At 32.4% G+C, this 27,528-nt stretch overlaps 1 protein-coding gene across 1 annotated transcript in view; it reads right to left on the bottom strand.

Moving 5' to 3' along the window:
• Positions 1-490: 490 nt before the first annotated feature.
• LOC114324956 (potassium voltage-gated channel protein eag) overlaps positions 491-27,528 on the bottom strand; it is a 198,331-nt gene continuing 171,293 nt past the window's right edge. The window contains exons 8-9 of the mRNA XM_028272911.2: positions 3,095-3,358; positions 491-1,110 (exon numbers count right to left, since the gene is read on the bottom strand). Of these exons, the coding sequence (XP_028128712.2) occupies positions 982-1,110; positions 3,095-3,358 (393 nt within the window). The 3' untranslated portion in view covers positions 491-981. The remainder of the gene's footprint in view (positions 1,111-3,094; positions 3,359-27,528) is intronic.

The raw sequence follows: 27,528 nt of genomic DNA, 5'->3' as shown, positions 1-27,528 counted from the left end.
CATCAACAGGTAGCGAAAACGCGGTCGAAGATTCCGGCTGTAATTTTAAATATTTTTTCGATATATTTGGCACACGTATTCGTAATATAATAAAGAATGGCGGTACAGAGCCCAATTTGAAAAATATATTAATATGTGGAAATTACTCTGTAACTAAATACAATATTAAAAAAACAAGGCTGTACCGCCATTAAGAAGAACAAAAAAATACACTTTCTTTAAATAAACTTTTTTATCCGATTACTAGATTTTGTGTCATTTTGGAACTACTAAAATTTTTTATTTCATTAGTAGTTCCAAAATGACACAAAATCTAGGCATCGTATAAAAAAGTTTATTTGAAGAAAGTGTATTTTTTTGTTCTTCTTAATGGCGGTACAGGCTCGTTTTTTTAATATTGTATTTAATTACAGAGCAATTTCCACATATTAATATATTTTTTAAATTGGGCTCTGTACCGCCATTCTTTATTATATTAAGAACACGTGTACCAAATATCTCGAAAAAATATTCAAAATTACAGCCGCAATTTTGGAACGCGTTTTGGCTACCTGTTGATCGCTACTGTATCACCTTAATGCCGTTAGCCAGAGAATTTTTTATGTTTGTATTTTGAAAATGTACCTAGTGAAATAAGTGTTTCCTTTCAACATTTTTATAATTTCATCTAAAGAATTGTTCTATAATAAATTGATTCAGTACCTACGAAAACTGTCTCTTCAGCACATTTAGCTTCCTTGCGAACCGTGACACAATTTGTACAGTCCTAGATAGACATCAAGCAGCCTTTCCTTGTTTGCTCCTCTTTTTCATAAGAACACTTGGATTAATGTAGTACTACTTATAAGAGTTGTACTTTCATTGTTGTACATGCTAAGAGCATTTCAACGCGACGTGTGTTTTTACTCCTTTAGAAAAATTACGATAGGCTTTTACTAATTCTAGCTTCAATGAAAATCCTAAAAAAAATTATTATTACTGTTAAAGAAAGTCCTTGGGTTTGCGAGAGGACGGGGTTTGCACGGGTTCGTCCAACATTTTGGTTGTTTCGGTTGGACTCGTTGCCGCGCTGTCTGGTGAGGTTACCTTTCCACTTGAAGGCGTGGGAACCTAAAATGAAGAATAGTAAATTTAGTTTAGCAAACAAACAAGACCTCTCTACTATACAATATTATGTAAATAATTAAAAAACGAATTTATGTGTTATAATAAATACAAACCGCAACAGATGTCTTTATGCTCTTTAAAACATTATACATGAAGGCCCGGAGGTCAAAAATCATCGTCATAAGTAATATGGAGTATGTAAAATATGATCCCTTGCAGGCTGACACCTCAGTCGATACAGGAAATAGCAATAAGGGGTGAAAGGGCAAAATGTAGTGACTGAAGGTTTTCACCTCCGATTTCGTTGAATCTTCATGTATTTGCATGAAAATTGGTAACTAGTTAGATACCCAAACAAACAAAAGTGGCATGGTGCCAACTTGCGCTTTCACCCTGGGGTTGGATACCACCCCTTCTCGGGGTGAAAATTATTTTATTAAAAATAATGCCATATATCGAGAGAGGGACAAATTTTAAGCAACATTTATTATATCAAGTTATTTTAATAAATCAACAGTTTTTCCACTTCTGTTTCGACCCTTCCGTAGCTAGATAGTGTGCCTAGGTATTTAAATTCCATCACTTGTTCTATGATTTGACCTTCCAGCTCAAATTTACATCTTACAGGATCTGCTGTTATAACCATGCATTTTGTCTTTTGTGAGAAAATTTACATGTTAAATTTTCTGGCGATTATGTTGAATTGGTGCAGCATACGTTGTAAATCATTTTCACTTTGAGAGATTAGTATTGCATCGTCCGCTTAGCAGATATTTTAAGTTGTTTTTCTCCCATTTGGTATCCTTTTTTAGTTCTTACTTTTTTTATTATTTCCTCCATGATCAGGTTAAACAATAAAGGACTCAAGGAATCGCTCTGTCTTATCCCATTGCTGGCTTCAATTGGTTGAGTTAGTTCGGCTTCCACTTTTACTTTTATTGTGTTGTTCTGGTAGATGTTTTCGATCGTTTTAATTATTCCTAGAGGTACCTTTCTCAGTATAACAAATGAATAACGTCCTTTAATGTGACCCTGTCAAATGCTTTCTTAAGGTCCACGAAACATAATTATGCCGGTTTGTTGTATTCCAACGATTTCTCTTGAACTTGCCTCATTATAAATATAGCGTCAGTGCATGACTCTCCCGACCTAAAACCTTGTTGTTCTTCTGTTAATGTTATAATTTCATTCTATTTGTTTGTTATCACTTTGGTTGTTAATTTTAATGTTGTGTTTAATAAGTTAATTCCTCTGTAATTCTCCGGGTCTGATTGGTCACCTTTTTAAAAGAGAGGTATTAAGATGCTTGATCTTCATTCTTGTGGTATTCTGTTTTGTTCTATTATTTTTTGTATTAGTTTTAGTAGTTGTTTAGTTAGATCTTGTCCTCCGTACTTTAGGAGTTCGTTCGATATTTTTTCTCCTCCTGGAGATTTTCTATTTTTTAATTTTCTTAATGCTTCCTTTACCTCTCCCTCCTCGATGTTTATTTCTTCGTTAGTTGTAACTTCAGGTGTTGGTGGTTCATTATCGTCGCCTTTAGCAAATAGAGATCGGAAGTAATCTGCCCATGTTTCCTTCTGAATGTGTTTCGTTTTTAATAATTCGTTCATCTCCTTTCCTTGCCCTCTGATCATTCTTCATACTTCTTTTTGTGTTCCGTAGAAGTCGTGTTCCATCTGTTTTGAGAAACTCTGCCACTGCTCCCTTTTTATTTGCCTCACTAAAGTATTCGTTTCGTTTCTGATTCGTTTGTAGTGGTTGTATGCCTGTTGTGTTTGTTTCGTTCTGTATTGTAAAAGGACTTTCTTCTTTTCTTCACATTTTATCTTAACTTCCTCTCTAACTAAACCACGGGGTTTTCTTCTTTAATATGTGAGTATTCGCTACTTTTCTCTCGCTAAGTGATTCTGTTGCAGCGTTCTTCTTAAATTTGAGCAAAGAAAATATTAACGTAGAAAATACAAGATTTTTATTGGTAACTAACCTGAGGGGCAGATCCCTTGATTCTCGTTTTAGACCTACGTTTTTTAAGTATAACAGAGCCTAAACCAGTTCCTTCCGTTGATCGGGGCAGAAGGTCGGTAGGCCTTTCTGGTGGCGTATTGGAAGACTTTTTGGACTCGGTCTCATTCGGTGATTGGGAACTCGAGCCGCTCTCTGGTCCCAATCTCTTCAGGAGTTCGAACATCATTTCTTCTACGTGGTTCAGCTTCTGGTTTAACTTTTGAATTTCTAGTTTCACATCCACCTACAAAAATTAATATAGAATTATACAACAAAATCTAAAATAATACCTAAAAATAATGAAGAATATGATTTTTTAAATATAACATTTAGATCCAAACTTTATGTTAAGTTATAAACATTGGTAAAAACGTTCCACATTCATACACTAACTATTCATTACAACTAACAAAACAGAAAGTTGTAGAAAATTTCTATCGATTTTCACATATTTCTGTTATATTTTTTGATTTACGTGTTTTTGTATAGGGAAAGAAAATACAGAGAAGACATAAATTATGAAATAAATTCAAAAGTGGACGACTTTGGAGAAAAATCCTGAAACTGGTCGATTTTTATTTTTAAATTACAACTGTTTGGCATATTATATTTCATACTAGTGACGTCATTCATCTGAGCGTGATGACGTAATCAATGATTTTTTTAAAATAGGAATAGGGGTAGTGTGGCACCTGATTTGAAAGTGTGTTCAATTCTCTATTCAGTAATATAAACGATAATATCATTATTTATACAAGGGGAACAAAAAATTATTTTTGAATTAAATTAATTGACGCCAAAAGAAGAATATATGTAATTTATTTAAGTCAAAATACATTGTACTGCTGTCAGTAAATAGAAAAAATGTTTATTTCACAAATAAACATTTCTTTTCGCTTAAATTCACAAACAGCCTCCCACCTACCTCTTGGCAGTTTGAACATTTAATTTAAACGAAAAGCAATGTTTATTTGCCAACATTTTTTTTCTATTTTCTGACCGCGATAGAATGTATTTGACTTAAATAAATTGCGTACCTTCTTATTTTTTTGTGAATCAATTTAATTCAAAAATGATCATTTTGACCAGCCTGTATAAATAATGATATTGGTGTTTAAATTACTGTATACAGAATTGAATACCCTTTCAAATGAGGTGCCACACGACCCCTATTCCCATTTAAAAAAACATCGATTACGTCACCACGCTCAGATTTATGACGTCACTAGTATAAAATATATGTCAAAAAATTGTAATTTAAAATATAAATCGACCAGTTTTAAAATTCTTCTCTTAAGTCGTCCATTTTAGAGAAAATGAATTTATTCCATAATTTAGATCCTCTCTGTATATAGTCCAGGAACCGAAGCTTTTCACCTCGCAATTTTTACAGAATGGATCGATTTGCTTGAAAATTTGAGAATAAGTAATGGATAGTCCAAGGATAAAAATCTATATGATGCCGAAAGGCGCTTTTACCATGGGGGTGGTTGCCACCCCATCTCGAGGGTGGAAATTTTTTATTATATTTTGACCGCAAAAGTTGATAAAAATATTCATTCTAAGCAAAAAATATTCTATACATTTTCTTGAGAAAATTAATAGTTTTCGATTTATTCGCTATCGAAAGTGTTAATTTTATATCGAAAAAATCAATGTCTTTCGATAATACTCACTTACGATTCACTCAATTTTTGCCGTAGAGAAAATTTTTTCAAACCATGTTCTTGAGAATTAAATAACCTACAATTTCATATTTAAACATTTTTTCCTATCTCTGAAGATAATCTTTCTATTCTGAAGAAAATGGCATTTTTTACCAAACTACAAAAATTAGTTATTAGCTTTTAACTCCAGTTTTTTAAAAAACTAATCATTCTAAGCCAGTAAAACTTCTAGCATCTATTAATAATACATAAATAAAGAATAATGAATAAGGCCAATGACTAAAAATATTGTTAACTAACATTATTATGCTTCTTATTGGATTTCTCCTTTTTTTTTCAAAAAAAAATATTGATTTTTTAATCGTAACTATTTAATTTTTTATCTCAGAATATTTGCTAAAAAAGAATTTTGTAGGTTTTTAGAAGATCTATAAGCCTGTTAATATTGAATATTTTTAAAATGCTCATTCGCAAAAAGAGGTAACTTTGAAAATTGGTAAAGGTGGTTTTTGCATGTTATTACAAGTTTTAATTGTCAATAGCACACCCAATTTTGCCGTAGAAAAATTTTTTGCAAACGAGGTTTTTGGGAATTAAATTCGCATTCAACTCCGTTTTTTTTTCAACTAATCATTTTAAGCCGGTCAAACTTCTGGAACCTATTAATATTACATAAATAAAGAAGACCAAATAATGTCAATCACCAAATTTAAATAAGGGTGGTGATTAGAAAGTTGCTTCCGATCACGTTTTCACTGAAAAAAATAGGTACTGACATTCTTTTCATTATAAGTCACTTAATTTTTGAGCTAGAGACTTTTTTTATTCCTTGAGATGGATATTTTTAAATACTTTAAATTAGGTGAAACAAGTTACCATCGAAAAATGCATAGTTTTCCCGGCTTTTGACTTTGAAACTACAATATTTAGCATTTGACGAAGAAGTGCTAACATATAATAAAATGTAGCTCGATTACTATTGGTCCTAAAGAATATTTAAAAAAACGGTTTTGTTTATTTTTTTAAAAGGTTCATTTTTATTAAGTAAAGTTATTTTGATAAAACGACAACTTTTGGAGTTATTAGCAGAAAACTTTGCATTAAAAACATTGATTTTTTCGATATAAAACTAACACTTTCGATAGCGAATAAATCGAAAACTATTAATTTTATCAAAAAAATGTATGGGACGTTTTTTGCTTAGAATGAATGTTTTTACCACCTTTGCGGTGAAAATATAATAAAAAATTTCCACCCCCGAGATGGGGTAGCAACCTCCCCCATGGTAAAAGCGTCTTTCGGCATCATATAGATTTTAATCCTTGGACTATCCACTACTTATTTTTAAATTTTCAAGCCAATCGATCCATTCTGTAAAAATTGCGAGGTTTTGTCCTATTTTAAGCTTCATTACTTGGACTAATATATAGACTATACATTGGAAAATGTAGTGTTCATGATGTTACCAATGGTAATGGAAATATAATCATAGGACTTGCAGCTTCCAAGGGTATGGTCGTTCCTACTCTCCTCACAAGAATATCCAGGAAGAAACGTGGATTCCGCCTGATTAAATTATATCGAAAAATCTAATATTTCACATCCTAATAGAAACTTTTTTTCTCTAATCTAATGGGGCTCATATAGATTCAGACCACTTCTCGGTAGATATAAAATTAAAAGCAAAAATATCAAATGTAAATAAATGAAACGGGTATGGTCAGCACTATTCTTCTTCTCGTAGCACTTCAACTCGGAATGGGTCTTGGCTGACTGTAGAACTCGCTTCCATCTCGGATGATAGTTGGGCCGGTAGGTAGCCCCATCGTTCTAAAATCTGAGCATATATTATCACTACATCGAATTCGTGAACATTATAAGGGCCTTTTTCCTGTCGGGGCTTCCTCCCAGATTAACTTGGCAAGGCGGTTATTAGGGAGTCTATTGATCTTAGACATTGGAATTTAATCTCTTGGACTATGTCGCTAGCTTTATACATATATTTTGACTTCGGAATTTGTTTTCATTCGGTATTGGTTTCTATTCGGGTCGTGATAATGTCCAAATATTCTTCCGAAAATTTTTCTCTCAAAACAAGTTTTTTTCAATTGCTTTTGTCAGCGTTCACGTCTCACGAGGTCTCACGTCTGTTTTGTAAATTCTGATTTTTGATGTTCGTGTTAGACTCTTAGATTTAATAGTGTTGTGGAGGCTATACGTACATCTATTTGTTGCCTGAATTCTCCCTTTTATCTCCTCCGTGGTATTCTTATCTGCGGTTATTGTCGCTCTGAGATATTTAAACATTTCCAAAGTTTTATGGGTCTATTGTAGCATTTTGCCATATTTTATCTTGTCTCTTTTGTCTGTTAATGCACATATATTTCGTTTTCTTTTTCATTTAGATTTTTTTTTTGTGAATTTGATGGCCTTGGCCGAGCCAATTAGCCAGATATTTTGTTATTTTAAAAACAAACAAATCTGTTTTTTCAATCAGAGAAATTTTTTCTGTATTTCTAACTCTAAATACATAACAAACTAACATATTACAATTATTATCTAAATAATACACTGTTTTGGTTGTAAATATTTTTTTGTACAAATTAATTTTTGAAGTTATACTTCTTTACGCGCGATATGAGGCTGAATTTTTATATGTTAAAACCTACGATCCTGGCGCATGCGCATTATAACTTTGTTCTGATTGGATGTTCAAATGACATGTCAAAAATTATCCAATATGGCAGCTGTAGCGCAGCTGTGGTTTGGACGGTTGACGGTTTGGTTATGTATGGTTGTTGCGCTTTAAAATTTGTGGGAAGAGAAACAACAAAGGTTAGTTAATAGTTATAATGCCTTTTTAAATAGTTTTCATATTATATTTTTGAAGTTATACTTCAAAATGTTTTAATTTATGTATGTATCAGTCCAGAAAAGGTGTGGAAATAATATATTAGTGTTTTTAAATATATTTTTCTACAAACGTGTTAAAAATGCAATTTTTAGGACTCCATAGGAGCGTTAAAATGCTACTTTAAGGCACTAGTGCTTTAAAATTTTTAAGGCACTGCAGTTAAAAGTGAATTGTCAAATTGTGAAACGTCAAAATATTTATATTTCATTTATTAACATTAATATTAATAATACAACTTGCGCAATTTGAAAAAGGTGGTTTAAAAGGTTTTTTATTATAATTTTGTGTTTTTGGATTTGTCTTCCTTGGGCGTAAAATAATAAAACATCTATTTTTATATTTCACTTGTCACCGTGATGTATAATTATGTATATCTGAAAGGTAAGTAGCATGCGGCTTGATGGCCTTGTTGGTAGAGCATTGGACCAGAGATCAAAAAATCGCGAGATTACGTGTTCAAATCCCGGACCATTCATATTTTTTTCTTTTTTTTTTAATATTTGGCATTGTAAAATTTTGGTTCCTTTTTGTTAATTATTGTTAATTTTTTGTATTGTAACTGTTAAGTAGGTATATTTATTTCGTTGAAATTATATTATAATAGAAGTATAACTTACGTGCGTTTTTTTTTCTTTTTTTTTGCTGTTTTTTTTTTTCATTTAGATTTAAACCCATTTTTGCCTCTATCTCTAATTTATTGACAGTCCCCTTCACATTGGTTACTGTGTTTCCCACAATGTCAGTGTCATCCGCGTATGCTAGTAGGATAAATTTTGGTCCATTTACTGTTAGTAGTTCTGTTCTAATTTGATCTTTCTTACTACTTTCTCCACGATTATATTAAAAAGGAGCGGTGACAGCGTGTCACCTTGTTTCAGGTCACTGCTTATTTCATACGATTCTGAGAGTTTGTTACCTATCCGTGCTCTGGATCTACAGCCATTTATACTTATCTTAATAACACGCTGAATGTCGATCGCTAATCTGAGACACAATTGTCTACAACACAATCGCAATAAAGATGCACTAGAAATAAACAAGCACGAGGAGCACTCCCAAATCATGATTTCGGAGTGCTACTCGAACATTCAACATGTCTTGGTTTGTTTATTTCTGTATAGTGCATTTTTATTGTGATTGTAGTGTAGACAGTTGTGTGTAAGATTAGCGAAACGACATATCAGTTTTTCAAGTGAAAACTTCTTTAGCGACGTTGTGCACTTTTTGGATATGGAAAAAGCATTGAATTCGCGACCGTCATCGTTCACCTAAATAAATTCTGTAGGTATATATTTTATATTATGTGTATGCATACAGTGCAATGTGTCGCTAATGATAGGAATAAATTCGTAATTTCGTAAACCGTCGAAGATAAGGAAAAATCCCAAAATAGGTCGATTTTTATTTTTAAATTATGATATTTTGGCATATATGTCATACTAGTGACGTCATCGATCTTTGTGTGATGACGCGATCGACGATTTTTTAAATAGGAATTGGGGTTGTGTGTTAACTCATTTGAAAGGTTATTGAATTCTCTATTTAGTAATATAAAGATTTACATAATGATTTGTACAGGGTGTCCAAAAATCTTTTTTAAATTAAATTATTTTACAAACAAAAAAGAAGAATAATATGTAATATATTTCATTCAAAATACATTTCACTGTTGCCTGAAAACAGAAAAAAAGTTTGTATTACAAATAAACATTGCTTTTCGATTAAATTAAATGTCCAAGCCAGCTCCCGCCAGCCACCTGCTTCAGAAGAACATTTAATTTAAGCGAAAATAAATGTTTATTTTAAAATAAACATTATTTTATTATTTCTGACAGCAGTATAATGAATTTTGAATTAAATAAATTATATCCATTCTTCTATTTTTTGTCAAATATTTTATTTAATAAAATTTTTTGAACACCCTGTATAATTACTTATGTAAATGGGTGTATGTAAATGGGTGAAGACCCAGTCTTCTTGGATATTAACAGAACCAACAGAACCCTAGCAATATATTTTATTAATATATTTATTTACCAACAAAAATAAGCTGTTTTAACCAAATAATGTTTTATAATATATTATGTCCAGAATAATTTTAAATTCGGTTCCGCTACTGAACTTGCTTTTTTGTCCTTAACAGTAAAAAAAAGTTTAATTTTTCTTGCTTAAATTTATCGTCTAATAATTTTAACTGTACTAATATGAAAGTGTTTCCTGTAAGTTCTAAAATGACTAATTTACAATGATTAATGCGATGTTAACATACCGACAAGTGCTTATCTTTAAAGCGGCAACTCGAATTTCTGAAACATTTATACCTGCCGAATATTAATACCGCCACTTTTTTGCGCATTATGAACGAATTCCGTTTCTATTATATCTTTACATCTGTCATACTTTTTATTATGAACAGTAAATTATTTCTATTTCCAACTAACAAAACAAAATAATTTAATGTGAATTTTGAGAAAGATTTTCAAATATTATACCAAAAATAATTTCGTTCTGAAGCTATTTTCTTGTGGCATTTTTATGATTAACTATTTATATGGAAAATAAGCCACAATTAAATTGAAAAAATAATTTCATTAACGTTTCGATGCCCAAATAGGGTGTCGTTGTAAAAATACAAAATACTAATAAATTAAACAAAAATGTTGTTGCTAAGTAAAAAATTCTTCTAATAATTTATTTAATCTGACTCATTTATATTGGCAATTCAGACATATACCTATTATACATTTTAAAGTAAAAGATTTTAAAATGATATTGCCAATATTTATGAGTTGCGTTCCTGTGACGACTTTACTGAAAGATTGTTCAGAAAGATAGAAATCAACCCAAACTCAAGAATATCCGTCACAAAAAAAATAATCATAGCACGTGATCTGTCTTTAAAAAGACAACCAAATGCAACAATGACAGTAAAATTCTCGCGTTAGAGATTCCATAGAAAATCACAAGGGAAAACCAGGAAAAGACCTCGTGACGGACATTCTTGAGTTGGGGTTGATTTCATGTAATCGAATGAACTATCTTTCAGTAAAGTCGTCCCAGGACTGCAACTCATAAATATTGGCAATATCATTTTAAAGTCTTCTACTTTAAAATGTATAATATATGTCTGAATTGCCAATATAAATGAGTCAGATTAAATAAATTATTAGAAGAATTTTTTACTTAGCAACAACATTTTTGTTTAATTTAGTAGTATAATAAAGTTATTTTATCAATTTAATTTTGGCTTATTTCCCATATAAATAGTTAATCAAAAATAATTTCAGCCCCATACTAAAAAAATATATAGGTTTGAATAAAATAAACACAATCGCCAATTGTACAGCAAACTGAATTTTCGTTTACATCATTTCATCCAGAGTTCCTGATTAACCCCAATCATTAATTTAAAAAGGTGAAATTGGCCGTAGCAGGTCGGTGGAATTAAACCCTAAAACATCCAACAAAGGATATGATGGATTGTGAGTACGGCTGATGTTTGGCAGCAGCCCAAAACTCAGATTACTGTTTACACACCAATCGATAATCTCAGTAATCTTTTAAACATAGCGTTGGTTGTAAAGATATTTATTGTACTACAAAACAAATAAATCGTGTATTGTAGGTTATATTTTCATATGATAAAGGTAAGACAATATCTGGTAAAAACCAAGCAGATATGACATGTTACAGGAATTTTTTTATATACTGAAGAGGTTAATAACGTATGTCCCTAATAGGCTGTTGATTATGTTCATTATAAGACAGCTAAAAGGAACTACAACGTTAACGGGATTTTATTGTCTTATATGGTCAATGGACCTCTAAATTCGATAAAACCGCGGAGTGCTACCATTTAAATTGGTGCGTTTTTAAGAAAGGGGTGAATTATTCCCTAGGCAAAAGGTGAATTAGGGCGAGTTCTATGAACTTTTGGTACAAACACGTCTACAGGAAGATTATTCCAAGTAAAATTTACTATCGAAATATCATATTTTAAAGTCAAAAATTTTTTTTTACAAAAGTATATTCAAAAGAAAAGCAAGAAAGAAACACGAAAGAAAGCAATTTTGTTATTTGCCTCATAACTTTTTCCACCGGGATATAGGTATAGGCATTGATTCAGCGAAAAATAATTTCCATCCTTTCTTTTAAAAATGTCGTTTAGTAGAAGTCTTTAGAGTTTACAGTTTTTGAAATAGGATTTTTAAAAGTTCGACGCTCACAGCATTTTTGGGCCATTTTCCCCATTATTTTGCAAACATTGTACTGTAACTTTTTTCTACGCATTTCTAGGTATATGCTATTAGGTCTGGATCCCGCGTATGAAAAAAGGTTGATTAATAGCAAGCTGAAAATTTGTTAATAGCTTAAGGGTGTCTAGTCGGATAAACTTTGATATATGGGAACACTGGAACAGGGGCAGTTTTAATTGTGGAACAGGTTAAAAATTTGGAACGGTCACACCACGAAAACCGCACATTTATTTTGTCCGACAGAACAGACTTAAACTCTCCGAACAGAGATTAAACTTTCATGCAAAAATCAGACTGCTATTTATCACCTGTCATAATTCCTGTCATTTGACATATTCTACATGTTCCACTTATTAAAACGCCCATTTGGTGATAAATAGCAGTCTGATTTTTGCATGAGAGTTTAATCTCTGTTCGAAGAGTTTAAGTCTGTTCTGTCGGAAAAAATAAAATTGCTGTTTTCGTGGTGTGACCGTTTCAAATTTTTAACCTGTACCACAATTAAAACTGCCCCTGTTCCAGTGTTCTCATATATCAAAGTTTATCCGACTAGACACCCTTAAGATATTAACAAATTTTCAGCTTGCTATTAATCAACTTTTTTTTCATACGCGGGATCCAGACCTATATGGTACATTTAGTAGAAACAGAAGTCAATTGCCTTTAAAATTGTGTATTGTATAGGGTTGTTCGACTATTTTTAAGCAAGTTATGCTTTTTCAAGGTTTTATATTTTAATGACTTTTGATATTTTTTATGATTATTTTTTAAATTTTTCATTATGACTATTTTTCTTGTACATTTAGGTATAAACATTGTGGAATAAAGAAAGCTTATTTTCTTTACTTTAAAATGGTGTATCGCAAAAAATTCTAGGACTATTTTTAAACAAGATATCCTTAGGATATCCAAGGGTATCCGTAATTTAAGACCAATTTTAAAAATTTTAATTTTTTTCAATTAGAAAAATATACTTGCTTATTGTAACATAATTCTTAATTTCAAATAACTTTTCTTAATACCACTTTCCTATATTGTGAAATATAAAGGTATTTTACTCTTAAGCGAAATTCATATTTTTTAACATACCTCGTACATTATTATTAAAATTTTATATATGATACTTGCATCTTAGGTTTTAGACTATGCAGAGCATTTTATAAAGAATTTTTTTTCATAAAATTATTAATAAAAATTTTTTCCATATGGTTCCAACTTAGTGGGACCTATTGCATATGTATATGTCACATTTTGAAAAGCATAAATATCTTGTTTAAAAATAGTCCTAGAATTTTTTACAATACACCATTTTAAAGTAAAGAAAATAAGATTTTTTTCTGTTTTACAACGTAAATATCTATTTCAACAATTAAAAAAGTTATAATGAGAAATTTAAAAATAATAAAAACCATATCTTGGTTAAAAATAATCACACGGTCTTCTACAATCGACTATTTTAAAGATAATTGGCTTTTCTTCCTATTAAATGTAACATTGCCTATACTTAAAGCCGCGTAGAAAAAAGTTTCGGAAAAAATTACAGAACAATGTTTGCGAAGTAACAAGGAAAAGGACCCAAAATCGCTGTGAGTGGCGCATTTTGAAAAATCATATTTTGGAAACTATAAATCACAGAGTCTTCTACTGAACGTCATATTAAAGAGGAGTGATGGAAGTATTTTTTTTTGTAAAGCAACACATATATCTATATCCTCGTGGAAAAAGTTATGGAGCAAATAACAAAATTGCTATCTTTCGTGTTTTTTTCTTGTTTTTTTCTTGAATATTTTTTTGTAACAAAAAATATTTTTACTTTAAAATGTGATACTTCGATAGTAAATTTAACTTGAAACAATTTTCCTGTAGACGTGTTTGTACCATAAATACATAGAACTCACCCTACTCCGGCCTGTGCCTAGAGACTAATTCACCCCTTTCTCAAGAACGTACGCCTTTAAATGGTAGTTTCTTTCTAAAATACATAATCAATTGCCTATAAAGTTTTCGGAAAAATAAATATGTATTTTCTAGTGGTAAATTAAATTTATTTTATTAACTAAATACAAGAAATTAAAAGCACACAGTAGCGATCAATAGGGAGCAACAAACGCGGTCCAAGATTGCGAAAGTTCTGCGAACTTTCAAAAGTGAGGCAACAGTGCGTCGGTAATTCGACACTGACTGTGACGTTTAAACTATCAAAAACAATAATTTTTATACACATAGACACGAAATGTTGCCAAGTCAGTGACGTTCGATTTCTTGTGATAAAAAACTCGATTTTTAGTAGTTCCAATGTGACACAAAATCTAGGCACGGCATAAAAAAGTTTATTTGAAGAAAGTGTATTTTTTTGTCTTTATTAATGGCGGTACAGGCTCCTTTTTTCAATATTTTATTTAGTTATGGATTAATTTCCACATACTAATATAATATGTTAGTATGGATATTTGGCACACAAATTCGTAATATAATAAAGAATGCCGGTACAGAGCCCAATTTCAGAAATATTATTTTTAAAATTGGGCTCTGTACCGCCATTCTTTATTATATTACGAATTTGTGTACCAAATATCTCGACAAAATATTCAAAATTAGAGCCGCAATCTTGGAAAGCGTTTGTTGCTACCTGTTGATCGCTACTCTTAAGTCTACATTATTAAGGATTATAATGTATTTTTATAGAAGAGAAAGAAGTCCGTGATCTTTGATGGCACGTAAATTTGGACTTGCATGTGCAATAAGCCTGTGGACTGTTTCTAAATCGATCTTACGAAATTTTTGCAAAATTCCTTGCCTTAGCTGATCTTTATTTTGGGCTTCCTAGCCATTATTATACACCATTCGACTCAAAGTAGCCCAAAACTCTTCCATGGGCCTAGCCTGACGTACATTTGGAGGGTTGTCGCGCTTGGTAACAAAATTGGTATTTTGATCAGTTAACCAATCTGTCGTTCTCCTGGCGTAATCGCATGACGCTAGGTCGGGCCAAAATCATTGGGATGATGAGTATTTATAAATAAGCTTTATAAGATACCTGTCAACGTAATAAATGTCAGCATTCAGAGCTTCACCGCGAACATGCCCAACAAACGGCTGTGAAACACCAGCTTCTGAGATGGAACACCATACCAAAATTTTATCGGCAAATTTCACTTTTCCCTTAAACTTAATTTCGTCCGGTGCATTTTGTACATTGCGTGTATAAAATCCGTCGTTGCCCTTCATTTCGGAATTGGATTAAGTAATAGCTATTTGTATAACAAGGGAGGAAAGTGCTACTTTTCCTCCCGAGAATGAAGTTTACTGCCCGACGCGTAGCGCAGGGCAGTATTCATCCAAGGGAGGAAAAGGCACTTTACTCCCATGTTATACATATGGTTTTTCCACCTTCCTCAAATTAATAACAAGTCATTTTTCATTTTTACTTAATTTATTTATGTAACTAACCAACAAAATTTATTAAAACTAAAACTAACAAGTAGGTAAAATATAACTGTCAACTGTCAAATATAAGTAAAATTATTAATGTACACATTGTTAAATCAAAATAACAATTTACTGTTTTTTACCATTCTGCAAAATAAATGTTTTATAAATAAACGTTAAAATGAATAGATACTTACGTAATGGAAAATAGATATTGTACAGGACGTCAATAAGTTATATTTCATGAATGAAATACCATGACGTCACTTTTACTTTTCCTCCCTAGGGAGGAAAAGTACAACTTTGCTCCCTACAATCAGGTCCGGAAAAGTATACTTTCGGTAGAGGTAGGTGGAAATAGCTATTTGTATAACAAGGGGGGAAAGTGCTACTTTTCCTCCCGAGAATGAAGTTTACTGCCCGACTCGTAGCGGAGGGCAGTATTCATTCAAGGGAGGAAAAGGCACTTTACTCCCATGTTATACATATGGTTTTTCACCCTTCCTCAAATAACAAGTCATTTTTTCATTTTTACTTAATTTATTTTTGTAACTAACCAACAAAATTTATTAGAACTAAAACTAACAAGTAGGTACAATATAACTGTCAACTGTCAAATATAAGTCAAATTATTAATGTAAACATTGTTAAATCAAAATAACAATTTACTGTTTTTTACCATTCTGCAAAATAAAGGGTGTTTTATAAATAAACGTTAAAATGTATAGAGACTTACGTAATAGAAATTAGATATTGTACAGGGCGTCAAAAAGTTATATTTCATAAATGAAATACCATGACGTCACTTTTACTTTCCTCCCTAGGGAGGAAAAATATTTTCCTCTCTAGGGAGGAAAAGTGCAACTTTGCTCGCTACAATTAGGTCCGGAAAAGTATACTTTCGGTAGAGGTAGGTGGAAAAATACTTTTCATCATCCATAATGAGAATTTTACCAGAAAAATGCATACGTCTCAATGCACGGCAACATCTAGGAATTTTTTCTAACTGGGCTGGTGTGTAGTTATCAGATTTTTTCTTTTATATCGTTTTAAATTATTTCTAGAAATTGTTGAATTTAGTCTCTCTTTAGAAAAGCCAGTTTTTATCAAGATCTTTGCCTCTTGCCCCTTTTTAGAAAAGCCAGTTTTTATCAAGATATTTTGAACATTTGTAAAATTCACCACATATTTGTAAATGATTAATTAATATTGTAGAATATTATTTTCAGTATTTATTATTATTATCCTACAATGGCAATCCATTCGATTTTTTAGCGGCGACCAAGGAGTCGATTGTATATATTTTTAAACTAAATTTTTGTTTGTAAAAATGAATTATTATTATTTAAAATGTATTGCCTTTATTTATACACAAAGACTGTGAGAAAGCCATACGCTGAATTAATAAATGGGGGGGGGGGTTAATGGAAAAACACCCCCATAAAATTTTTATGGGTATAAAAACTTTACTGTTAATAACTCTTTAAGATGTTTCTGCCAAAAGAATGCCAAATGTCCATTTTCAATATAAAATCTTCTAACAGTTTTGATATATTGCAAAAAATCCATTTTCATTTTGTAACTTCAAAGGGCTGTAACTTTTTTATGTGTACATTTGTACTAATGTAAATTGGGTTCAATCGAACTATTTTTGGTCCCAGAATATGTGGTTTAATTTATTACCTATCTTTTTGTTACACCCTGTATATTTAGCATATACACTATATTCCAACGAAAATTTGATCCCCTGAGAAACTCAGAAAACAAGAGTTTCATCAAAATTTAAAAAACACATAAATTTATACTGGGAGAGGGACGAATTTTCATGTAAAATTTATGCCCTCAAATGTAACCCCCTTGTGCTCTGCATCAACCCCACTTTTTTTAAATAGCAAGTGTGATCGAGTGGCACATCATTTGAAAGGTAATTTTTTTCTCTACACGACACTCTATTTTTTTTTTATTTTCGTAATTTAATTTACGTAATAACTTTGAAGATAATTTTGGATTTTACTAATTTATTTAGTCGAGGAAATGAATCATTTTGGCTCGCAATTTTTGGTCCAGCATGGGTTTACTTGAAATTTTCAGAGAAAGTATGGAATAGTCCAAGGATCATTTTTTATATCATACCACTGTACGCTAAAACCTTGGGGGTGGCAATTTTTTATTAAATTTTAATAATGTTAATCGGTGTAAAACGTAATTCTAAGCAAAAAATGTGTTTAACATTTTTTTCGTAAAACTAATATTTTTCGAGTTATTCGCAGTTGAAAGTAACAGTTTTTCGACGAAAAAATCCACTTTTTTAGAGAGTTTTTGAGAATAACTAGGAAAATATGCATTTAATCTAAAAAACTGTAGCTATCGAAATTATATCTTTTAGTAATACAAACAAAATTATTTTACTACAATATTTTTTCGACAAATAAAAACCGAGATACAGCATGTTTAAAGGTTAGCTTTTTTCTTGAAATATTCAAGAAATTGAAATATTCAAATATCCAAATAACGGGAAAACTTTGCATTTTTCGAGGAAAACTTAGATAACCTTTTCTCAAGGATACAATTAGAACTTTCAAAAGAAAAAAAAAACAAAAAGTTGAGTAGCAAAAAGTTGATAGCATAAAAATTGAGTGACTTGCGATAAAAAAAGGTCGGTACCTGCTTTTCTTTATGAAAAAATCAGTGAATAAAACCCCCTAACTACCCTCCTAATTAAAAATTTGTCTTCACCTTTTTGAAATTCCTTTTATATTTGTATTATCAAAACACCCAAGAAGTTTGACCCATTTAAAAGGCATAATTTTAGAAAAATTGGAGTTTAAAGGAAAATTGAGTTTTTGCAATTTCGTATTTTTCACCATTTTCTTCAAAATATCTCCGAAAATACTAGAGATACGAAAAAAATGGTACAGTACTAAATTGCAGCTATTTTCATAGCTAAAATTTTCTTGTTCATAGATTTTCATTACAGTGAATAGAGAGCGAGATATAGCTATTTAAAATCTCTATTTACGAGCAAACACTCCCTTATCGAGCCCTTTAAACCCCCCCCCCCAATTAAAAACTAAGGGATCTCACGGAATTTAATTTGCACAGTCTTATAGCTCTTCAAAAATACTACAAAATCATTTTTGAAAAACTTTTTACCGCCAAAAATAAAGGAGCTATGATTATAAAACGAATTTTTTTTCGAAAAATTCGAATAGTCCGCTTATAGTGCATTTTCAATGTATACAGGGTGTTAGTAAATAACTAGGAAAAATTATAAGGGCTAATTCTACATGAAAAATTAATGCCAGTTTTCTCTATAAACATATGTCCGCAAATGCTTAGTTTCGGTGATACGGGGTGTTGAAATTTTTATTTCAAACTGCCAATTTATTTATTGCTCTAAGACGAGTTGAGATATAAAAATGAAATTTGGTGAGATTTAGGAGGTAATTATTACGAATTTTATGACATACAATTAAGAATTTTGTATTCATCATTAGCGCGCCTATGGGCAATGGTCTGAATTATTTTAAAGAAAAAAATAGTACGCCACTGAGATATTTCGAATTAGAAATTATTTTTAAATTCCACGTCTAATTTACGATAAAAAAACTGTTTCCCTTTTTTTCATATGATGCACCCTTTTTATGCAGAAAACTAAAACACCTTGGCACATATTTTTCATTTCTTAATACATCATCAAGAACTATCCAATATAATAATACTAAACTAGAACAATAACAGAAAATATTACTAATACCGTTTCAACTAGGTGCAAAGCTGCAAGAAATGTTTAAAATGATCTCCTTTACAGGTAACAGAAGAATGTTATATTCATCATTGTCGCGCGTACGGGTAATGGTCAGAATTTTGTTCAGGTATGTCAAACTAAAAATCATTTTTAAATTCCTCGTTCAATTGACGACAAAAAATTCTTTCTTGCCTTTTTTTCATATGCGGCGCCGTTTTTATGCAAAAAAATAAAATATCTTAACGTTTACAAAGTATTTGAACTAAGTTTCTATGCATATGAAAACTACCTCAAATACTTGGTAAGCGTTAAGATGTTTTATTTTTCTTTATAAAAACGGCGCCTCGTATGAAAAAAAGGAAAGAAAGATTTTTTGTCGTAAATTGAACGAGGAATTCAAAAATGATTTTTAGTTTGACATATCTCAGTTGCGTACTATTTTTTTCTTCAAAAAATTCAGACCATTACCCGTACGCGCGCCAATGATGAATATAAAGTTCTTCTGTTATCTGTAAAGGAGATCATTTGAAACATTTCTTGAAGCTTTGCACCTAGTTGAAATCTTATTAGTAATATTTTCTGTTATTGTTCTGGTTTAGTATTATTATATTGGATAGTTCTTGATGATGTATTAAGAAATGAAAAATACGCGCCAATATGTTTTATTTTTCTGCATAAAAACGGTGCATCATATGAAAAAAAGGCAAGAAAGATTTTTTATCATAAATTAGACGTGGAATTTAAAAATAATTTTTAGTTCGAAATATCTCAGTGGCGTACTATTTTTTTCTTTAAAAAAATTCAGACCATTGCCCGTAGACGTGCCAAAGATGAATACAAAATTCTAAATTGTATGTCAAAAAATTTGTAATAACTGCCTCCTAAAACTCATCAAATTTAATTCTCATAGCTCTACTGGTCTTAGAGCAATAAATAAACTGGCAGTTTGAAATAATAATTTCAACACCCCGTATCTCCGAAACTATGCATTTGCGGACATATGTTTATAGAACAAACTGGTATTAATTTTTCATGTAGAATTAGCCCTTAAAATTTTTCATACTTATTTACTAACACCCTGTATAATACCACAGAACTAGTTCCTATACTGGAAGGTGACTAAAAAACTATTTGTATTTGTATTTGTACATATTTGTAAATTCGTATTTTTGTGTAAATAAATGTTTTTGTAATTCTTTTATTCTGCTTTTTTTCTGTATAGATCTATTAAATTATCTACTTGTAAAAATTTCAATGTTATTAAGGGTGGTTTTTAAGGGTTGAAATATGATATTATATCCTGCAGCATAAAACAATCATTATTTAACCAATCAAAACTAAATTTTGCTCATATTAAAGTTTACAATAATTTTATATAATTTTTGAAGTTTACAATAATTTTATATAATTTTTGACAATAAGGGGTAGTTTACACCCCTAAAAATAATCTACGCACTTGAGCATGATATATATGTAATATGAAGTACAGTGTGAGATGATCCTAATCTCAAATTTTTGTGTAAATCGATGCAAGCCGAAATTTTTAGTTTAGGATAAGTCAATTTTTTTATATATGTATATGGTGAGGCAGATAAAGGGCCTATTAGAAATATGTCGAGAACTAAAGGCAACAGAATCATGAAAATTGGAATGAAGAGGTTTTGAAGAGAGATCTATTTAATGAAAATATTTTCATCAATTTTGTACTTCCGGTTATACCGGAAGTTGCTTATAACTTCGTTTTTTTAAATAGGACACCCTGTATATTTTTAAATTTTTGGATTTTCCTCGATGTCTCCTTTCTTAATATATGAGGTTTTATATTATTATACATGGTAGTTTAAAAGACACTTACGTGTTTTTATTAATTTCGTAGCAACTTTCACACCCTCTAGAATTAAAGTACTTTGACATCAAAAACTCTATTTACGTTCAGATGATTTTCATTATAGTCTATTATTGTTAAACATTATTAGTATAGCCATATATTGAAGTTTAGTATACAGGATTGGTCAAAACACGGAATGAATATATTCTGAGTTTTCTAAAATAGAACACCCTGTATTTTAGTATTGTAATGAAATGATATTTTATAGTACTTTTTTATTTTATAAGCATTCCCTATACCTAACTGCTTTAATTTGTGAGTTATTGGTAATTCAAGCCAAACATTAATTGCAACAAAAAATACGTGAAATTTTATTAGGTTGGCCTTGAAAATATTCAGTCACAAATAATTTTTCGGAAATAAATACATATTAAAATCTAGACTGATCGTTAAAATTCCCAATATTGGTTGAGATATCAAAATACTTGCGTAGTTAAGGTTGTTGGTGCGATTAACAATTAAGCACAAATTAAAGCAGTTAGGTATAGGGAATGTCTAAGAAATAAAAAAAGTAACATAAATATCATTTCATTTCAACACTAAAATACAGGGTGTTCCATATAAGAAAACTCAGAAAATACTCATTCTGAATTTCGACCAACCCTGTATACTAAAATTTAACAATTGGCTATACTAATAATTTCTGACAATAGTAGACTATATTAAAAATCATTTGAACATAAATAAAGTTTTTGATGTCAAACTACTCCAATTCTACAGGGTGTGAAATTTGCTAGGAAATTAATAAAAAAACGTAATTATCTTTTAAACTACCCTGTATGTATAACCATACAAAACCTCATATTTTAAGAAATAAGACTTCGGGTAGAATCCAAAAATGTAAAAATATACAGGGTGTCCCATTTAAAAAAACAAAGTTATAAGCAAGTTCCGGTATAACCGGAAGTAGCAAATGGATGAAAATATTTTCATTAAATAGATCACTATTCAAAACCCCTTCATGCCAATTTTCATAGGTCTTTTGCCTTTATTTCTCAAGATATTTCTAATAGGCCCTTTATCTGCCTCACCCTGTATAGCTCGAACAAGGGTGGTTGTAACGGTTGAAATATTATGATATTATATCTTAAAGCATAAAACAATCATTATGTAAATAATAAGAATGAAATGTTGACAATATTAAAGTTTAAAATTTTATTTTATAATTTTTTACAATTAGGGGTAGTTTTCACCCTTAAAAAACCAAAAGCGTACAACGGCTCAATATAGAAAATGAACTAGAGGGTGAAATGAGCCTAATCCCAAATTTTTGTAAAAATAGATGCTGGGCAAAAAATTGCGAGGTTTTGCCATTTTTTCAGCTTCATTTCCTCGACTAATTGGTTAAGTAGGTATTCAATCAGTAGAGTGTGGGCCGGTTGGGCGTGGGAAAATTTTGACAGCGTGGGAAAATTTTTATCTGCCACGCCCCCACGCCACGCCCACCACAAAGCCAAGCCCACCACAAAGCCACGCCCACCACAAAGCCACGCCCACCACAAAGCCACGCCCGCCGGGCCAATGAGTAATTAGCCCCGCCCACCGACCAATGAGAAGGAAGCCTCGCCCACCCACAGCATCGCCCATAGACCAATGAGATCAAAGTCCAGCGACCAATGAGAACTTAGCCCCAATCACCGACCAATGATCAGGCACCGACCAATGGGAACACAGCCAGGCCCACCTACGTCACAAACCCTCGCCTTCCAAGATGGCCTCCTCTTTATTTCGTTTATCGCAAAATATACAGGGTGTAGTCAGAAAGCCAAATAAGACACTTATCCATGAAGCACCTATCTGCCATCTGCGCTGTTATTGGTTCGTTTATTACATGTAAGACATTAAACGAAAGAGGAGCAATCACAAAGACATTAGCAAAAGAGCATTAGAGCATGTCTCCGACCTGACTGATCATATATTGTTGGAAAGAGGAAGGCATGTTACCATATAAACAAAGATGTCAGCAATGACAAAACGGCACTATATCATATCTTCGTGTCTATTGATCCAATTCGTGTGAATATGGTCTCGTTGGGAAAAAGAGGGGATATTGAATATGTTAACATAAAAACAAAGATGTCAGCAATGCCAAAACGACACTAGATCTTCGTTGCTATTGATTTTAGCGTAACAGCCGTTGAAGGAAAGGAGAAACATGGCAACACTGCCAAAACTGTAATATATTTGTTGCTATTGGAGATATTTTGACCTGTCAACTTAATGGGGATTCCACGTCTATCACAGTTCTCTAATCATGCCACCTGTCGGCTGCAACATGTAACTATGCCCAAGCCATCTAGAAGAACGTATACCATTCTTACAGTATGACCATCAAACATCCTATCACAGTTCTTCATCTTATCATGCCACCTGTCGGCTGCAACACGTAACTAATTGACATTGCCAAAACGGCATTACAACATATCTTCTTTGCTAATGATCCGATTTTGACGTATGGGATATCAAATGAAAGCGGTGGCGACACAGATGGCAACTGTCAATTCTTCTTCTGTCAACGTTCAACATTAATTGCCAATTCTTCTTCTTCTTTTCCGTATAGTGCCTAACAGAACGTGACAGTGCCTAACAGAACGTGACGTGCATAACGTCACGTGAATCACGCGACGTAAATAACGTGACCTGATGGTTTCTAATGGCCTCTAATGGTCTCTGCTACACTCTATTCCCTAATGGTATAGACTATTTATCTTTAAACCATCCTAACAGTGTACCTCTTTAACGTGATATTTTACCGTGAATGACGTAACGTGAATGACGTGACGTGAATAAGACATTGCCAAAACGGCACTATATCGTATCTTCGTTTCAATCATACATTCCTACAATGAACATATACCATTCTTACAGTATGACCAACAAACATCCTCGATCTCCCTCCAAGCATACATTCCTACAATGAACATATACCATTCTTACGCTGTGACCAAACCAGCAAACATCTCATGTACAAGTCTTTTCAGAAAAATGTGTATTATTTTTATGTAATTTACTGAATAGTTGCATACAATATTTTATCTACGGCAAGTGGGTAGTATTAATTTTACAGTTTGATATTAAAGATCTGTGATAAGAATATATGAGGGCCATAGACGGTTCTTTAATAGCCATCAGGCAACAATTTCCCCTGATCATGTTTATAAAACATACGGAATGCACTGTATATACTAACCCAAGCTGACAACATACTTTGCAGATATGGATTACGATCAGCTTATAGGTTTATGTACAATTCCCTTCGTAAAGGTACATAGGCGTGCATCCGTGCGGGTTAAAAGTCGACCGTCCTTTTTATACTCCAAAAGGAGGACCATATTTAAAGGTATTATGTATCAGATATATTGAGAAAAAAATTATATACACTTAGAGTATACCTAGGTAGAAAAAAAACTTTTGTTAATGTATAAAGACATATCTAACAGTATTGTCGTAAAGAAAAAGCATGTCGTAAAGGTCGTCACGTTAAAGCTAACATAGCTCGTGCTGATTTTTTTTTTTTCAAGGATAATCTGAAACAAAGGTTACTCGTGTTGATTTCCAAGGCACCCATGAGGTACAACACATACCTCGTTGGTGTTTTATCGTGGACACCATCCCCTAGAGGCCTACAACCACCAAACTTCCTCAGAGGAATCAAATGTGATTCAATATATATATATATTTGTGATAGCATAGAACAAGCGATTGTTGCCCCACCTTCTAGTAAGTAACGAGCAAAGCTGTAATGATGTTACAAAATCACAAAGTGGTTCATAGCCGAAAACTGTTTATTGTATTTTAAAATACCGGAAATGGTTCAGCAGGTATCTTTTTATTAACATTATTTATAGTACATTTTTATAACGAATATCTTTTAGTGACCTTAACTGAACATCTTTTTTAAACATACAGGAAATGGTTCAGCAGACATCTTTTTATGATCTGATTGCCATCTTTTATAATGAGCGGCTACACGAGCAACGGTTCTAGAGTTAACCAGAACGGCTCATTAATTTGCCAGTGGGCTATATATCAGATATCTTTTAATGGTCTTAACTGAACATCTTTTAAAGATGTTTAATCATGTAGGACAAACGACAACTCACTACAACTTTTTAGTAACCCACTTTTCAGTGTGACAGACGATCGGTTGTATCGCAGAGGAAAAAGCATCCACTGTTGACAAAACAAAAAGTAATCTATTAATATATAACTTACTAATTAAAAATGTTGATTGTGAGTGTTAAACAGGTATAGTGTTAAAAAAATAAAAAAGCTGAGTCTGGGCTATAGTTTAAATTTTAAGTTTTTTATAACCATAAGGTACGGATGTAAAATCTTCAAAAAATTTTCTTTTTGCTGAGTTTGGTCTATATTTTTTTTCAAGGGTTTTTGTGATAACACAATGATCCTGTGTCCTTTGTATTTGTTTAGTCACCACAGAAACAGGGTCAGACTTCATAAGTACCATCTTCTTAATGGTATCGAAATTAACTAATTTAGATGCCTCATAATTTAGACAAATACCTTTAACCTTACAACAAATTTTTTCTTCACCGTTAGGCAAAGTGTATTTATATGCGTAATTTTTAGGCCCTCCAGAAACGAACTCTGAAATATACCCCCCACCCAACTCATCAGTTAAGTCACCTATACACTCACCTATTGGGAGATCAGGTAAGCCAGCCTTGGAAAGGTAAATAGACGAATCTGTGTCGTAATATTTTGCCCGAGACCCAATAATCTCCAGATAAGAGTACAATTTGAGACGAGCCAGAGCCGTAACGTATGATGCCAGAACAACATTAACTGCTGACGACATTGAGTACGCCTCCTTCACATACTCCCACGTAACAACCAGTGTGTCCTCATTTACAGGGATCACCGTATTAACCTGAATGGATGGATTAATCAACATAGCAAAAAATTCTCCAGGCTTGTTTATTATGGATGTTTTAGGGAGGTTCTCTCGCTGAGCGAACTTACCCCAGAAAGAATTGAGCATAAGCTTAGCCAACGACCTCAGACCAGGGTTCTCCGTTATGTCGGAAAACTCCAGCCTGACATCCTCCCTCTGAAGAAACTCCTCGATGTACCGGCTCTTTTCCTCATCCGATACACATCCTCGCGGCCACCCTGAAGCTTGTTGTTTCACTTTGATAAATTTGTTCATCATATCGGAAAAAAGACCTTTCTGAGATTTCGATAACTGTAAAGTATCATAGGACCATATCTCATAGGTCTCAAGTATTTTATAACCCTTTGATAAAGCTTTCACTACCTCCTCAATCACCCAAGTACCTGTTAGAGCCCGTTCATCATTCGAATGCTCACACTCTTCTTCCGCAAAGTCCTCTCCACACTTTCGGCATAAAACGAACATACATTTACTGTTCATCTTGGTAGGAAGAACAGGATGATAGAGGTTTGTAGGAGGAAGCACTTTACACTTTATTAATCCAGATAACTCAGTAATGTCTACAGCAGTGCATTCCTGTCCAATATATATTTTCTTTGGATGTCCGATTGGGAACTTTCCGTACTTGCATACCCACGGATAAAGCGAACAAACATCAACGTATTTAATTTTTTCACCATCTTTACACTTGTAATACTCTACAGTATTGCCTGTACGACCACCATATAAAGCATCTCTAGGATTCAAAGGTAAACTAGCCATAAGAGGATGCCCCTCGGTATATGCCTTTATCTCGGCCGTCAGCATTTTACGGAATTGACATTCCCACATTTCAACCACCTCATATCCTATTGATCTGAGATGCTTAACTTTAGCAATTGTTTTATCATGACGATTTTCCATACAATCTGAAGGATCGTCATGAAGGGGTGCAGTTCTATCTGTAGGGTAACAAGTAGGACAACCGTGATAATAACAACCTTGAAATTCAAAGACGGTCTTTTCGTAAAGACCGTCCACTCTACAATTTCCAATAAGAGCTTCAGGTCCCCTGGCGGCATGCTGAATTTTAATACAGCGTTGCTTCTCTTCCCACAATAACCACTGCAAAGCTATTTTCGACTGATTATCTTTGAATCGATAGCCACCTTTTGGAATAAGGCCTATTGTGTTTGGTTGTAAGAAATTACGCCTGAATACCTTGTTGCAAGTCGATGCAACAGTTGTTGCCTCGAAAAACGGACAGACATTTGAAGTATCCATCAACTGTTTTCTGAAAGTGAGACAAGCCTTAGTCAAAATCTCAACATCACTAATACAATATTCAACAATTTCCTTTTGAAAATCAAAAACGTATCCCTCATCTACTCTTTCAGCGTGCCACGCGATCAGCTTGTCACGTGCATCATCTTTTAAATTATCGGGATCGTAAAATTTAAGATCAGGCATAGGTCCAACATAAGATTGATTTTCCTCTCTGTTAAACAAATGTGGAAAATATCCCTTTTTCAACTCTGTCAACCCAAAAGCTTTAGGTAGAGCAGACAACGCCATTGGAAAGTAATTAAGACTATCGAGAAAACGAACGTTACCAACA

The sequence above is a fragment of the Diabrotica virgifera genome, chromosome 5 (assembly GCF_917563875.1).
Source record: "Diabrotica virgifera virgifera chromosome 5, PGI_DIABVI_V3a".
NCBI lineage: Eukaryota > Metazoa > Arthropoda > Insecta > Coleoptera > Chrysomelidae > Diabrotica > Diabrotica virgifera.
This window is presented reverse-complemented; position numbering and strand designations above follow the sequence as displayed.